Below are 15,686 nucleotides of genomic sequence, written 5' to 3' on the forward strand. Positions count from 1 at the left end.
CCATGCTCTTGAGACTGTGATGGGAGACACAGCAAACCTTCTGGCAATGGCACATATTGATGTGCCATCCTGGAGGAGTTGAACTGCCTGTGCAACCTCTATAGGGTCCAGGTATCGCCTCATGGGACCAGTAGCTGAAACTGATTAACAACCCCCTCTGCTACCAAACTGACCAGATCAATATCCCAGGAGTTTAATTAACTTGATATTACACTCTAAATAACAAAAGTGTTCCTTTAATTTTTTTGAACAGTATGTATATATATATATATATATATATATATATATATATATATATATATATATATATATATATATATTTATAAATAAGTAAGATTTTGATTGGGGACTCACCACATCTTCTCTTCTTCTGTCTGCACTTCTCCTCTGCTAGACGTGTGCAAGCCTCTGGGTTGAGAGGGCCTGGACAGGACTGCTTATAAAAAGAACAGATGGAGTTGATTTCTGACTTTGGATTATTTTGCTGAATATCACTCAGCGCACGCAATTCAAGACACGAAGGCTCAAGAGCAGGGCTTGACTCTGTAGGTAAAATAACCCTTTTTAGTAATGGCATAAATCTCTCCCACCTTCATAGTATGTGCGTAAATTTTGCAGTATGTGCTGTATCTACACAAAATACTGTTATATATTATATATTCTGACTGTATTAATTCAATCAAATATACTATAGAGTGTCAAATTCTGTAGTCGACATTTACAGAGTACCTAACACAAAACCAAACTGCTCACTTTTCATTTGGCTTCCAATCCAGTCAATGAAAGCTGTTATTCTAGTGTATACTCCTGGTTTTCCTTTCTCTCCACAGCCATCACCCCAGGAGGTGATTCCATATAATACATATTGATTGGATGAAGGATCCTGGCAGGTCAAAGGTCCTCCAGAGTCTCCCTATAGAGGAAATCATCACATTAGATTATTACTGATTAGCTCATCAAATTAATTGGAACTCTGAAAAGAAAGTATGCTATGGCTTTTTGACAGGCTTTCTTGACAAATTTGTTTGATAGATAGCTGTCATGTCAGAGTTTCTTTAGAAAGCACAGCACTTTCCTAAGCTTTGATGCATTTGTTTGTTTGTTCTTTGTTTTGTGTTTTAGTTTTTTCTTAAAATACACTTTTTACTTTTTTTATCCTTTGTAGTGTTTCAATGATACTGATCTCCTCCAGCCTCTTTTGGCCACTTCATAACTACACCACCTGCTCCAGCTTTGAGTGCACGTCATTGCTCTGGTCTAGCTTTCTTTTAATAACTATGCTGGACAATGCATGCACAATTTGAGTTGGCACACCCGGTCATAGTCTCAACAAGGAGCATGTTTAACAAACTCTTGATGCAGGTGCACAATTGGCAGACAGTTGAGATGAAACTAAAATTTAATTTTTTGTCCTCAACACCAAATTATATATTTAACGTAAATCCAATACAGCTCACCATCCAAAAAACACCATTCCTACAATAAAGCATGGAGGTGGTAATATCCTGGTATGATGGTGTTTCTCGGCAGTAGGGACTGGAGCACTTGTCATGATAGAATAAAAATGAATGAGTCAAAATACCATAAAATTCTTGAGGAAAATCTGCTGTCCTCTGCCAGAAAGTTGTCAATGGGAAGAAGGTTTTCCTTCCAACATGGCAATAACCCAAAGCGCACAGCAAAAATGACCACAAAGTGGTTGAAAGAGAAAAAGGTGAATGTCCTTGCATGGCCTAGACAGGGCCCAGACTTAAACCCCATTGAAAATCTGTGGAATGACGTGAAGACTGCAGTCCACAAACGTTTACCATCAAATTTAACTGAACCTGAGCAGTTCTACAAAGAAGATTGGGAAAACATTGAAAAGTCTAGATGTGTAAAGTTAGTAGGGACATATTCCAATAGGCCAGGGGTCTCCAAACTATGGCCCTCAAGTTCTTCAGGAACTACAATTCCCATCATGGCTAGTCATGACTGTGAATGTCAGTTTTACAATGCCTGATGGAACATGTAGTTCCGCAACACAGCTGGAGGGCCAAAGTTTGGAGATCTCTGCAATAGACTAAAGGCTGTAATTAAAGAAAAAGGTGGTCCAACAAATACTGACATAAGTGTGTGTGGGGGGGGGGGGGATCCTTTTTCCAACTCTGTTTTTTAATTTTACATGTTTTTCTTTCTGACATGTTGGGTGATATATCTTTGATTTGGATGTTAAAAGTTGCACTAGTAAATAAAGCTGAATAAAACAGAAACGGTGTTCATTACGGGCCGCAAAGCAACAAAATGTGATTTTAAAGGGGTGGGCATTCTTTTCTATATCCACTGTAGTTACATTGGTCCAAGCTGGACCAATGTAACTACAGTATGTATATTTAGCCATGATTGACATTACTCTTTATTAAACGTAAATGAAATGAAATAAGAGATTATTTATTACACAGTTTATGAAGCTATGGTAATAATGCATATGCAGTAGATTAACTTTTCTTTCACTTGTCAAAAAATGGCCACAAATAAGACTGGGAGTGCTTCTTAGAGCACTTAAGAAAATGACATAGACCGATTTTATTCAAACAGAACAATGCTTTTTTATTTTGCAGTTGCTAACTAATGCTGACATTTGCATAATTACCCCTAACATCATCTAAAATATTCACAGGTAGACAAATCAATCTATACATGTCACTGTAATGGTTTTGGAAGTCAATCCATTACCTGGCAAGAGTCAATGCCTCCGGTAAGGTAACCTGCACAGAACATGGTGCTGGTGAACATCTCTTTCCCCAGGGTCCTCATGCAAGATTCCTGACTCATGACCGGTACGCTGGCTTCCATGACAACATCTGAGGGTGGACCATCTGATTGTATAAATAGCATTAATATTATTTTTCACAAATAAACAATATAGTTACATTTAAAATATGCAGTACATTTCTGCATTTCTTCTTTAGGGTACATCTATTGAAGAGATGGCTACGTTCTGCATTTGGCCTGAGATTTGACTGTTCCTGGGTACCACATCCCTACAAAACAAGCTTTATCCTCTTGCAAGACAACCATTATCTCTTGAAAACCTGCTGAATTTTGTAAATGGGTCAGTGACATTAAATTCACAATTGGTGTTGTGTTCAGTTTGTATAATATACTGTATTACCTAAGGACCTAACTGAAGAACTTGCTTTTATCTTTGCAATTTTCTACTCATTATACAGTGGCAAAAAAAAGCTTGTTTCCTTCCTATTTTCTTCAAAATATGCACCACCCACATATAAAATGCCAGTCTTTTTACACAACTGTTACTGATCCTAGCATGATAATATATGTCTAGACTGACCTTCATAAAGAGATCCCCATCCAGCAATGTAGCAGTTTGTGCCAGGAGCAGGGTCCACAGGTACTGAAGGGAGACACACAGGTATTGCTCTCTCGGATGTTCTCACTTTATTTGTCAGCTCTATCAGGGCTACATCACTGTTAAAGGTCTTCTGGTTAAACTATAATAAAGTATACACAAAATGAGATTTGTCTGGTTTGCCAAAAATGTTCTCAATAGAAAAACAAAACAGTGCTTCTCAATGGTAATTACAATCTGTGCTAAAGTGTATGTTTAGCCAAAAGTTTTTAGTTGTGCTTCACTTCTGTCCTGGAGTCACAACAGAAAATGACAGAAAATCTGTCCAAATTAGGGGAATCCCTGACTTACATTGAGGGAAAAAAGTATTTGATCCCCTGCCGATTTTGTACGTTTTCCCACTGACAAAGAAGATCAGTCTATATTTTAATGGTAGGTTTATTTTAACTGTGAGAGACAGAATAACAACAAAAATATCCAGAAAAACGCATTTCAAAAAAGTTATAAATTGATTTGCATTTTATTGAGAGAAATAGGTATTTGATCCCCTTTAATTTCAGCAAGATTTCTGGCTCCCAGGAGTCTTCTGTACAGGTAACAAGCTGAGATTAGAAACACTCTATGCTCCTAATATCAGCTTGTTACCTGTATAAAAGACACCTGTCCACAAAAGCAATCAATCAGATTCCAATCCCTCCATAATGGCAAATACCAAAGAGCTGTCCAAGGATGTCAAGGACAAGATTGTAGACCTACACAAGGCTGAATTGGGCTACAAGGCTATCGCCAAGCAGCTTGGTGAGAGGGTGACAACAGTTGGTGCGATTATTCGCAAATGGAAGAAACACAAAATAACTGTCAATCTCCCTCGGTCTGGGGCTCCATGGAGTTTTAATGATTATGAGAATGGTGAGGAATCTGCCCAGGAACTACACGGGAAAATCTTGTCAATGATCTCAAGGCAGCTGGGACCATAATCACCAAGAAAACAATTGATAATACACAACGCCATGAAGGACTGAAATCCTGCAGTGCCCGCAAGGTCCCCCTGCTGAAGAAAGCACAAGTAAAGACCTGTCTGAAGTTTGCTAATGAAGATCTGAATAATTCAGAGGAGAACTGGGTGAAAGTGTTGTGGTCAGATGCGACCCAAAATCGAGCTATTTGGCATCAACTCAACTCGCCTTGTTTGGAGGAGGAGGAATGCTGCCTTTGACCCCAAGAATACCATCCCCAACGTCAAACATGGAGGTGGAAACATTGTGCTAAGGGGTGTTTTTCTGCTAGGGGGACAGGACAACTTCACGGCAACAAAGGGACGATGGACAGGGCCATGTACTGTCAAATCCTGGGTGAGAACCCCCTTCCCTCAGCCAGGGCAAAAAAATGGGTTGTGAATGGGTATTCTATCATGACAATGACCCAAAACACATGGCCAAGGCAACAAAGGAGTGGCTCAAGAAGAAGCACATTAAGATCCTGGAGTGGCCTAGTTAGTCTCATAGAAAATATGTGGAGGGAGCTAAAGGTTCAAATTAACCTTGAAACCTTAATGACTTGGAGAGGATCTGCAAAGAGGAGTTGGACAAAATCCCTCCTTGGATGTGTGCAAATCTGGTGGACAACTACAAGAAATATCTGACCTCTGTGATTGTCAACAAGGGTTTTGCCACCAAGTACCAAGTCATGTTTTGCGAAGGTGTCAAATACTTATTTCACTCATTAAAATGCAAATCAATTTATAACTTTGTTGTTGTTATTCTGTCTCTCACTGTTAAAATAAACCTACCATTAAAATTATAGACTGATCAGTTCTTTGTCAGTTGGCAAACATACAAAATCAGCAGGGGATTAAATAATTTTTTTCCCCTCACTGTACACAGTTATCATCAAAACATTTGTCCCCATTGGAGGATTAACCCTTGCTGTGATAACAACTTTAAAATTTTGCAAGTTTCCTTTTTTCTCAGTGACATTGGTAACCAGGATATATAAACAGGGGTGCACATAAGGGGCACATAGGGCAAAACAAAAATTGAAAGGGGAGTTTAACCCCTTTCCTTTCCATCCAAAACTATAAAAGGTACTGTATTGCCTTTACATTTAACCATGAAGCAAAGCCACTCAATGTAACCTTTTGGATGTCCTTAAGGCTTGGAATTGAGAGACACTTTTCTGAAACCTACTAATTACATTAAATATATCAGTCTATAAAGCAGACAAACAAAATTCAGTTTTCAATTTAGGCTTGGTTCAAATTGTTTCTGCCAATTGCCCTAACAAGAGGTTTACTTTTATAGGTTATACCTTTTGAAATACCTTTAGCCATTATCAGTTTTCAATTCCACTATCTCTCTTGGACTGCACTATCATGGTATATGGATAATACACAGGTTTAACTCTACCCTGTTGAACCCACTGTCTGTGTTTTCAGCTGTCCTTGACCATCTGCTCCAGGTTAAACATAGAAACACCAGAAATGATTCAGCTTTCCGTCATTCTTGCTAAAGTTCATCACTTTTCTTTGAATGCAGAAGAATTTTGGGAAACATTCCAATACAAAAGTAAGAACCAAGAATCAATGACATTAAAGACCTTTCCTAAAGGTGTCCTTCTTTAGTGCCACACATGCTTATATGATAGGAAAGTGCTTGATCACTGACCAGTGACCACTGCACTCAAAAATAAGCTATTGCGCTATTTTAAGATTGCTTTACAAATAAGGAAACAACTAAGACAATCCAAGTAGCAGTTGCATAGATTGTGATTCCTGTGGTTTGGGCAAAGTTTGTAGTAGTGTCCCATCTTGTAGGCCACATCACATTTAAGCCGGAGGGGCAAAACCTATTTTATCATTTCATAACATAGCTCCAACTGTGTTTTTAGTCGAGAGACATTGCTTTTTTTGAGGCAAATCTATCTCTCCCTATTTCCTCCACAAGTGCCCCCTTTCATATCTGATGTAGAGATCTGTATTACTACATGTGCTGAATGCATGGCACTATAAATTGTTACATTGCTGCAGATTGTATGACCAGTCTCTAAATGCTTACATTTCAAATGTTGGTATACGAATAAAAATAATGCCAATAAAATCGTCAATGTGTTTGATATGAACCTGCCTGTTCAGGGAAATGTATCCAGTCCCCACTATAGCACACCCTTGCCACTACCATCCCTCTTCCATCACATCATGTTTGCTTCCTTGCCTTCACATTCACCCACCAGAGCCAAGTCTGGCATGAGTTGATTTTTCATACATCCCAGGAGGTTTCAGGAGCGGAGGAGGGGCTTTATCAGCTAAGCATACCCTCATATCTGAATGGCTAATATAAAGGTAGATGAATTCTAGGAAGTAAACGCTACAATAATTTATCTGCCCTTTCTAAAGATGGGCACAATCAGGAATGCTAGGGGGTGGTTTCAAAGTAATTTCTCAGCAAAATAAACATGGAGACATGGATGTATTGGTAAGTTTGCTTTGAATATTAAAAATTAATTAAATAGTGTTTTTGGTTTGTGATGCTCAGATGCAGTGTAGTTTCGCTTTAAGTAGCTCACATTTAACACACATGGGGGTTGATTTACTAAAGGCATACTGACTGTACACTTTGCAAGTGCAGATGTTCCAGAGCTTAGTAAATGAGCAGAAGCTCTGCTGACTTCTATTAATCAATCGTGTGCACACAAAAATGCTATTTTTTTTTTCCTTGCATGCCATTTGGTATTCTTTGCAAAGTGACGCTTCACCTCATTTACTAAGCTCTGGAGCAATTTTTTTGCCTTTAATAAATCAACCCCATAGACTGTCTGTGTCTTATTGATTGAAATGTACATTTAATAATTCTTTAATTCAGCTCGAATACCTTAGGATGAATTATAATTCTGTTCACTTGGAAAACCATTTTTCCATCTTCCTGCTTGCTCAGATCATATTCTCCAACAACAACTGTCCAATGCAATTCATTTACATCCCTAAATTGCAGATAGAAAATACACACATAAGCATATGACAATGTGACTTTATTTAGGTGGTATAAATATTCAACAGCAGCCCAAAGTGCCACAAATAGCAGGGTTTCGCTAATTGCCCTATACCTATTTAATTCATTTTCTTTTTTGATTTTTTTATTCTGTCACATTGTCAAGCAATCACATGATTAAGCCAAAATTAGCGATATTGCTCAACAGACTTTGCAAGAGCTGCTTTATGACCTAGCAGTTTTTTAAGCTAGGAGAACTCTCGGCTTTGGACCCGATTTGCAAAGTGTGAAATGAGGTGAATGCAATGAAATAGAGTGTAGTAAGCACAAACATCCAATCATCTGCAGGGTAATAACAAAATAAAGAATTGGCTCATGATTGGATGTCTGATTACCTTACTGCATTTCACACCACTTCTCGCCTTAATTAATCAGGCCCTTTGTCTTTGTGGTACATATTTAAATAGTTATCATGTGGAAATAGTTGATGCTTCTAAAATCTATTTCATTTGTCATAGATTTCAGATGCTTTCTGTATGTCCTCAGATGTACTCGGCATATACCTATATGCATTCATGTGCATCCAGCTAACAATCAGAACCTATTTTGACATTACTTAGGTGGAATGGTTTTTCTACGTAAACTGTAAAATAATTCCTATTAGATAAAAAGCACAGATAAGTAGCTTAGTGATCAAGTAAATCAAGAAATTGAAGAATTAATTTCCTACCCATTAAAGCAATGTGCAGCTGTAAGGACCCACACATCTCCTAGCAGGACTCCTCCACACATGAGCTCACCATTGAGTCTAATGTTAACCAACCATGGCCAAGACCCTGGTGAGGTCACACTCCCTCCAACTATGCGACCTTTGGGACCAGTGCTGTTATTGACAGGTGCTATAGTCTGTCCACAGGTCACTGATAAAGAGAAACAAAAAAGGAAAATGGAAAGCTCTGATTATTATTTCATTCTAGCATAAGACATATTTAGTCCATCACATAACATCAGAAACCTTGCTGCTGAAAATGTAGTCAAACATGAAAAATAACATGCGTTAAACATCGTAACCTACAAGATCTCAACTTCTTCACTGGAGGTGTATAAGGGATGAGCTTCTCCTATGGCAACTGAGCCTTGTCACCTTTTTATTTTCCACAACAGGGTAGAAAAGGAGGTTGATTTATTAATGAAGCAGAGGTCGTACACAATGCAAAATAAACGTTAGCAAAGAGGTTGAACATGTGTTCACTTTAAATACCCAATCTTGTACAAGGGAACAAAAAAAAAAAAATTATATATATATATATATATATATATATATATATATATATATATATATATATATATATTCGTTAGTATATCATTGGGTTTAAGAGTGAACAATGGCTCACATTTTTTTACTAACATTCACTTTGCCTTTGAATAGCCTATACTTTTAGTTGTATATCAGCCCTAACAATAGACAGAAGCCTTCAAATGTCATAGGCAGTTCTCCTTTCAATCACATTTAATTATGAGGCCAATATTACAGTTGTCAATATATGACATTAGCCAAAATTAAAGATCTGATAATTATCAGCTCTAAACTATCCTAAGCACCAGTTTTAAAGTTTAAATAAATCAGTTTTAGGTCCATTTTATCTCTTTTTTAATTTAGGCTTATAAAATAGTATTTTGTATTACTATTTGTATTATTTGTAATACATTTTGTATTTTACAAATATTGATGCAAGGTGCTTCAATGGTTTAGGTGTTTAAAAATAAAACCCAACAGTAGCTCTTTAAGTTCTCCTGCAGGATGAAATATATTTTTTTACTTCTGAATATAATGTATTCAGAAATTATATGGCAAACTCTATACATTGCCTATATAAACATTTTAATTCAAGAACCAATTAAAATGAGATTGTAGGCTCTCAGGAGCAAGGCCCTTCTAACCCCTTTGTATTGAATTGCATTGTAGCTGTACTGTCCCCCTTTAGAGTGCTGCACAAACTGTTGTTGCTCTATAAATCCTGTATAATAATAATAATAATAATAATAATAATAATATAGAGGAAGTAAACTCTCTCTTTTTACTTGTACCTACAGATAAGCCTATAATAAGGCTTACCTCTAGGTACTGTAAATATCTCTTAAATTTGCACAGTTTAGGAGATATTCAAAGTGCATGCAGCCAATGATGTCATTGGTGCATGCGCTCTAAAGGTCTGGCTTACCGCGCCAAACCTTCAGAGCCCGGTCCGAAAACAGGTGGCTCCTGTGCATGCACGGGATTGAGGTAATCACGGCTCTGGCCACTCCCAGCACCAGAGCCCGTGAACCCGGAAGAAACACTGGGGAATGTGTCAGCCGTCTCAACAGTGTGCGGGCCCTGCTGAGACAGCTTTGTTCTAAGGTAAGTATTTTTAATAATAAGCTAGTATGTGCTGCACATTTGCTCATTATGCCTTTGACTTACAGTTTTTTTCCCCCAGGGTTTACAACCTCTTAAAGTATTTTGTTCTGTATACAAAAAGGAAACTGTATTCTCCCCTCGATTTCCTGATTCCAATTTAGATGCTTAGAAGATCAACTGTCTATACTTACATAAACTTCCTTCATCTGGCGAGTCACTGAGATAATCCATGTCACTTTCCAATTCTGTACAATAAAATAATGAATAAGATAATAATTAACTTGTAATAGCACCACAAGCAGCTAGATCAAGAGGAATATTATCAGAATTTCCTCTTTTTAAAACAAACATGGGTTTACTGGACTAAAGTGAACTGTATTCAACTTAATTATAATCTGTTTTAGGTTCATCCTAATAAAAATGAAGGTCTAGATGCAGCATGTGAACTGGAGACTCAAGTTATCTTACATAGTTACATAGTTGGTAAGGTTAAATAAAGATACCAGTGCATCCAGTTCAACCTGTGGTGTGTATGTTTATGTCAAATCGCATATCCCGGATGTTGTGATTGTTAAGATGCCCATCTAATAGTTTTTTTAAACTACTGATGCTCTAAAATTATACCACTGCTTAAAGAAGAGAACTCCGCATCCTTACCGCTCTGACAGTAAAGAACCCTCTATGCAGTTTAAGATTAAACTGCTTTTTTTCAATTTCAATGAATAGTCGTGTGTCTTTTTATACTCCCTCACACTGAAAGGTTTTTTGCCTATGATAGGGTCACCAATACGTTTTTCGAATATCGCTATTAAATCTCCTCTCAAACCTCTCTTCTCCAGAGAGAATACGTTTAATGTTTGTAGTCTTTCCCTATAACGGAGGTCCTACAGGCCCTTTATTAGCTTTGTTGCCTTTCTCTGAACTCTTTGCATCTTTTGTTTTCCTATGAATCATATCTCCTTGTCTATACTACAAAATTTTGTTTGAAAATTGGCCATATTAAATCCTAGTTAACATGGAGATTGGGGCTTTACGCCTTCTGTTATCCCTTTGGTTGATTATAACGCAAACTCTTTTTGTGGTTGTTATATATGCAGTCTATGTTGTAGAAATTTCCAAAATATCTTAGCCATGAATCTTACCATGAGATTGGATGAGGAGGAAACAAGCATAACAGAATTAGAGTTAGGATTGGTCCCACCCGATGGAGCATTGTCCTTTTTAATATTGTTTCTTTTGTAGGAGTTTTCTCTATACCCTTGTTTCATTTTTGATGCAATATTGTTGGCAATATTGTTGGCACAAGGTTTGCATCACAAGTTTTATGGCATTATGCTTTTTTTTTATAAGAGCTACTGTTCTATTATTGGCATGATATTTTCTTTCTTTATGGTCATTTTCTTTTATTAATATGCAGTATTTTAGAATTAGGGTTCAGATTAATTATATAGCTTAGGTTTAGTGGTTAACCTAAGGTTGAGCCGAGGGGCACATTCAAGTTAAAGGTTAGGTTAAGAGTTATAGGTACGAGTTCAGTTTGGGTTAAGAGCTAATTTTAGGGGTTAGGTCAGTTTAAGAGTTATGGGGAACTAAATCCCCCCCCCCCCTGTCTTTTAAAGCCAAAGAAGCTGCCATCTTAGCCTCTGTTTGATCTGCAGTTGCCATGGTGCTGCACATGTCATCTGCTATCCATCCATTTGATGGCTTGACATTTTGGTTTAAAGATAACCCCAGTAACTGTAACAGTTATCATTAATGGCTTGCCTTGAATTTAACTGTTTAGGGTTTTTTTTTTATTCTGATTTAGGATCAAGGGTAAAGTTAAAATGGTATTAAACAAAAAAACAAAATTTAATATATTGCAGTTTACCATTCCTTAAATAAATGAAAAAAAGCTGAATATTGTAAGCACCCCTGTCAATGTCAAATAGTTTGTCTAAGCCCTCTAACTGCCACATTGCTGGACAGCTTGGTCTGGTAAAGGAAGATATAGAACAGAAAAAATAAAGAAAAATACCATATTTACTGGTTGAATAAACAGATAAAAACAAATGAAAAGCCATCAAAAAGGAAACTACACCCACAAATTATTCTGCAATAAATTACTTTTTTGTTTTTGGGTTTAATACTACTTTAAGGCTTAAATGTAAGGGATAAGATAATGGAACCTTATTTAGTTACTATTTGGGGTGTAATACTTTGCACCAAAACTATTGCATCAAACAATAACTTATCATACAAAGACTGAGAATGCTTACTTTGCCACATTATGGAAAATATCTCAAACTTTCTAATAAGATCTAACTGCATGATAGAAAAATGATTTGCTTTAACAAGTCATTCTTACTGCACTCTTGCAGCTTGAGATGGCAGTGTCCAGCCATAGCCTTGATGCAAGCTTGTGATGTGCTGTTCACCTCTGGGCAGAAGCGCTGATAAAAGCCACACAGTCGGCTCAATGACCAGCTCCTTTCCACTGGATCAGCTTCACTTTCTGCAGTCAGCAGATCCTCACAAGTTGGCTCCATCTCTGCTGCTGTCTCCTTTTCTGTAAGTGGCCAGAGTAAATGTTATTAAAATATTAAATAAAGCGTTTGTACCTTATATCAACATTTCCTATAAGAAACTTGGAGGCTACCTCTTTTGATCTGCTTCTGAAAGTGCTAGCTGTGTGGCTGTCATGATAAATCACTTTTGTCAATACTTTCTGTCACTAACCCAGAACTTGCATATTTCTTCCAGGTTAATGTCTCCGAAGGTATTCAGGAACCCACACTTTCAAAAAGGAGGTCAGCAATGGTGCATTGGTGGTATATTAAGGTGTATATATGTGGTTAACTGTAAATCAGGTTGATGGAACCATTCAAAGCAAACAGACAATGAAAGGTGATTGTTCGAATGGCAGAATTCTTGGCCTTACAGAAAAAAATGTTGACCAACCAGACCAGCTTTTTAAACATGAAGGAACTCCTAAAATGACTTTCAGGTCTCAGGGAAACCCTGCCTATACTTACAATATCCTTACCTTACAGCATGCAAACACAAACAACACAGTGGGCTAAGACAGAATATTAAATGAAAGAATAAGGAATGTGGTACACTTAAATTTTTTGACACCCAGGGCTGCTTTATACACTAAAAATTATTTTCAGTAGTTATATTGACCTAAAAAGAAACACAGATAATTGTAGTGTTCAATCATATTCGTAGTCTATAAGAAATGCCCCTTTTTATTGGTGGTCAGAGAAGTGCCCCCTTACAATAGTGGTCTTTAGAGAAGGGCTTCACTTACGCTGGTGGTCAGAAGAGAAGGACCCCCTTACACTGATGGTTAGTGGAGTAGGGCACCATTACACTGATGATTAGTAGAGAAGGGCCCCTTTACATCAGTGGTCAATGAAGAAATGCCCACTTACACTGGTGGTCAGAGAAGTACCCCCTTACAATAGTGGTCTTTAGAGAAGGGCTCCACTTACGCTGGTGGTCAGAGGAGAAGGACCCCCTTACACTGATGGTTAGTGGAGTAGGGCACCATTACACTGATGATTAGTAGAGAAGGGCCCCTTTACATCAGTGGTCAATGAAGAAATGCCCACTTACACTGGTGGTCAGAGAAGTGCTCTCCTGCACTGATGGTCGGTGGAAAAGGTCCCCCTAACACTGATGGTCAGTTTGAGAAGGACTCAATAGATCATTGGTCTGTGGGAGACAGGCCTAATCAGATTGAAGGTCAGTGGGAAAAATGCTACTTACAGTGATGGTAAGTGGAAAGAATGCCCCCTACAGACAGCTAAAATATTCATTGATATTAGTAGTTAATTATCTGTAAGTCATAAATTGCTCACAGGTGAGGAAACCCTTATAAATGTCTGAAGGAACCCTGGGGTTCTATGGAACCTTGGTTAAGAAATACTGAATTAGATCATAAAATGACCTTAGCAATAATTTTACACCCAAACATCCTATATATAGGGGAACAGGGAGTTGACAATAAACAAATTGAAGCAAACTAAAATTAATTGTGACACTTATATTACACTACTTTCTCAAATCTGGTTGTATTTGTATATTCCCTTTTTAAAAAAAAAAATATTATTGTTTTCTAAACCCTCCCCATAATAACGTGCATACAAGGCTTGAGTTAATTAAGATTTCGCGCTGCTTAGTTCAAATTTTCTGATGTCAGCATACTATCACAGTGCACACTACAGAGACAGCTTTGTATTTTATACACATATGAGAACCAAGCCAACACTCATTAAGACATGATGGGAGAAATGCAATATACTACCTAAATACATACACTATCCTATATACAACCCAGGACCAGTCCTTTAAACAGTTACAGTTACATTTTAATATCATAGCATTTTTGATAATTTTGCTTGTAATTACATTTTTTTATTTTTTTTTATTTAAAAGATGGGATTTTTAAAGACAATCTTCAAATATTATAGGGAGAGAGATTAAAAAAGCAAACATGTTTGTGTCTTGGAAGGGCTAAGTTCTCATAGTGTCTGTGAACATTCTACCCTTTTTGAAGGGGAATTTCGAAATGACACCACTAACCTCTACATTGTATGTTGAGGCTGGTACATTCTGGGAAGAGGCAAAGAACGCATCCTCTACACTCCAGCTGACGACGATTGTGCTCATTAACTGCCCCCTCCAGAGCCTGCAGAGCTGTTTTAAGGGCCACTTCCAGAATTAAAGTTCCCTTGTTAGACAGAGCTGTCAAAAAAAGAGGGACATTTAGTTACTCATCAAACTTTTACTATAAGCCAGACAACTGAGTTTTCTATATATGGCCAAAATCTCAGTGCCAAATTGATCTGGTTTTATAGAAACATTAACATTTCTGAAAGAAAGCAAAATATTAACCAAAAGACGGAGAAAAAAAAGAGTTAAATTTTGATTTCTTCTTAGAAATGAAGCATTGTACATTATTCCCCATCAATTAAAAAGTTAGTGATACCATTTGTTGGCTAAAATGCAATTAGTTTAACTTAAAATCAAGCATATTATTGCCTGAGTTTGGATGAATTACAGTACAGTCTGCATTCCATAGTTACAATCACAGTAATTAGTAGATGATCTTTTGAGGAAACATCAAAGAGGAAGAGCTAGACAGTATGTGTTCCACCCAATAATGATCCAATTACTGCACCTGCTCTGAAGAACTCACCTTGCAGGACACTAGCTGGTAATCTGTATTGCTCCTTACTTATTGGAGCACAGGCAATCTGTTGTAGATCTAGGCATGACATCACGGACACAGTCCACCACAGGAGTTCCATTGTATACTCCCCAAATTGTTTAGCCGAGGATGGGAGCTAAATGGTTCTGAATCTTGTTATTCTTCTGTAATACCAGGCTTCAGATTATTGTTTTTTTTTCTCCAAAGTACATATGACTGTGGCCCTCTCGTAATCGCCACTTTGTCTTTGAATCAGTCTATTATTCTGTTTTATATAGTCTCTGCCCCTGCTATTGACTCAGTCTCTCTCTTTACCTCTGTCTCTCTGCAGGCACTGTTCTGTTTATGTGTTTTCACTCTCTCCTCTGCCTTTGTCTCACTGCACCCTCTTCTGAAGTTGACAGTTGGACAATACGCAGCATGGTTAGTTGCGCTGTATATGTCCAGGACCACAGGAGGGGGTTGTGGGGAGAAAAGGACAGTTCCCAAGCGTTCTGATAAACTGCTCGATTCATTAATGCTTTGACACAGATGCCAGGACAGGAGGAGGCGGTGGGAGGGAGTCTGTAGACTGGATGGGGTGAGAAAAGAAGGGTTTGTGTTCATTAGCACTAGGGTTGATCTTAAGCATTGCTACATCATCTCCCGTTATGAACAATTGTTCAGACTGTACTGTAAATGCGCTCACCCATGTAACACTTTGTCTAGAATAACCTCAGAATACTGCTTTGATTAATGGCTTAGGCAATAACT

At 37.6% G+C, this 15,686-nt stretch overlaps 1 protein-coding gene across 2 annotated transcripts in view; it reads right to left on the reverse strand.

The window, feature by feature from the left end:
* Positions 1-15,349, reverse strand: part of PRSS56 (serine protease 56) — a 30,504-nt gene extending 15,155 nt beyond the window's left edge. Inside the window, exons 1-10 of one of the 2 annotated variants that reach the window (XM_082252391.1) lie at positions 14,922-15,349; positions 14,306-14,467; positions 12,084-12,284; positions 9,928-9,981; positions 8,066-8,255; positions 7,219-7,327; positions 3,335-3,494; positions 2,716-2,858; positions 754-913; positions 355-543 (exon numbers count right to left, since the gene is read on the reverse strand). In XM_082252391.1, coding sequence (XP_082108517.1) covers positions 355-543; positions 754-913; positions 2,716-2,858; positions 3,335-3,494; positions 7,219-7,327; positions 8,066-8,255; positions 9,928-9,981; positions 12,084-12,284; positions 14,306-14,467; positions 14,922-15,033 — 1,480 coding nt within the window. In that variant the 5' untranslated portion in view covers positions 15,034-15,349. The remainder of the gene's footprint in view (positions 1-354; positions 544-753; positions 914-2,715; positions 2,859-3,334; positions 3,495-7,218; positions 7,328-8,065; positions 8,256-9,927; positions 9,982-12,083; positions 12,285-14,305; positions 14,468-14,921) is intronic. The other variant, XM_082252392.1, reaches the window with a different exon arrangement.
* Between the last annotated feature and the right edge of the window lie 337 nt (positions 15,350-15,686).

This window comes from Pelophylax lessonae (genome assembly GCF_965119305.1).
Source record: "Pelophylax lessonae genome assembly, chromosome: 3".
Taxonomy (NCBI): Eukaryota; Metazoa; Chordata; class Amphibia; order Anura; family Ranidae; genus Pelophylax; species Pelophylax lessonae.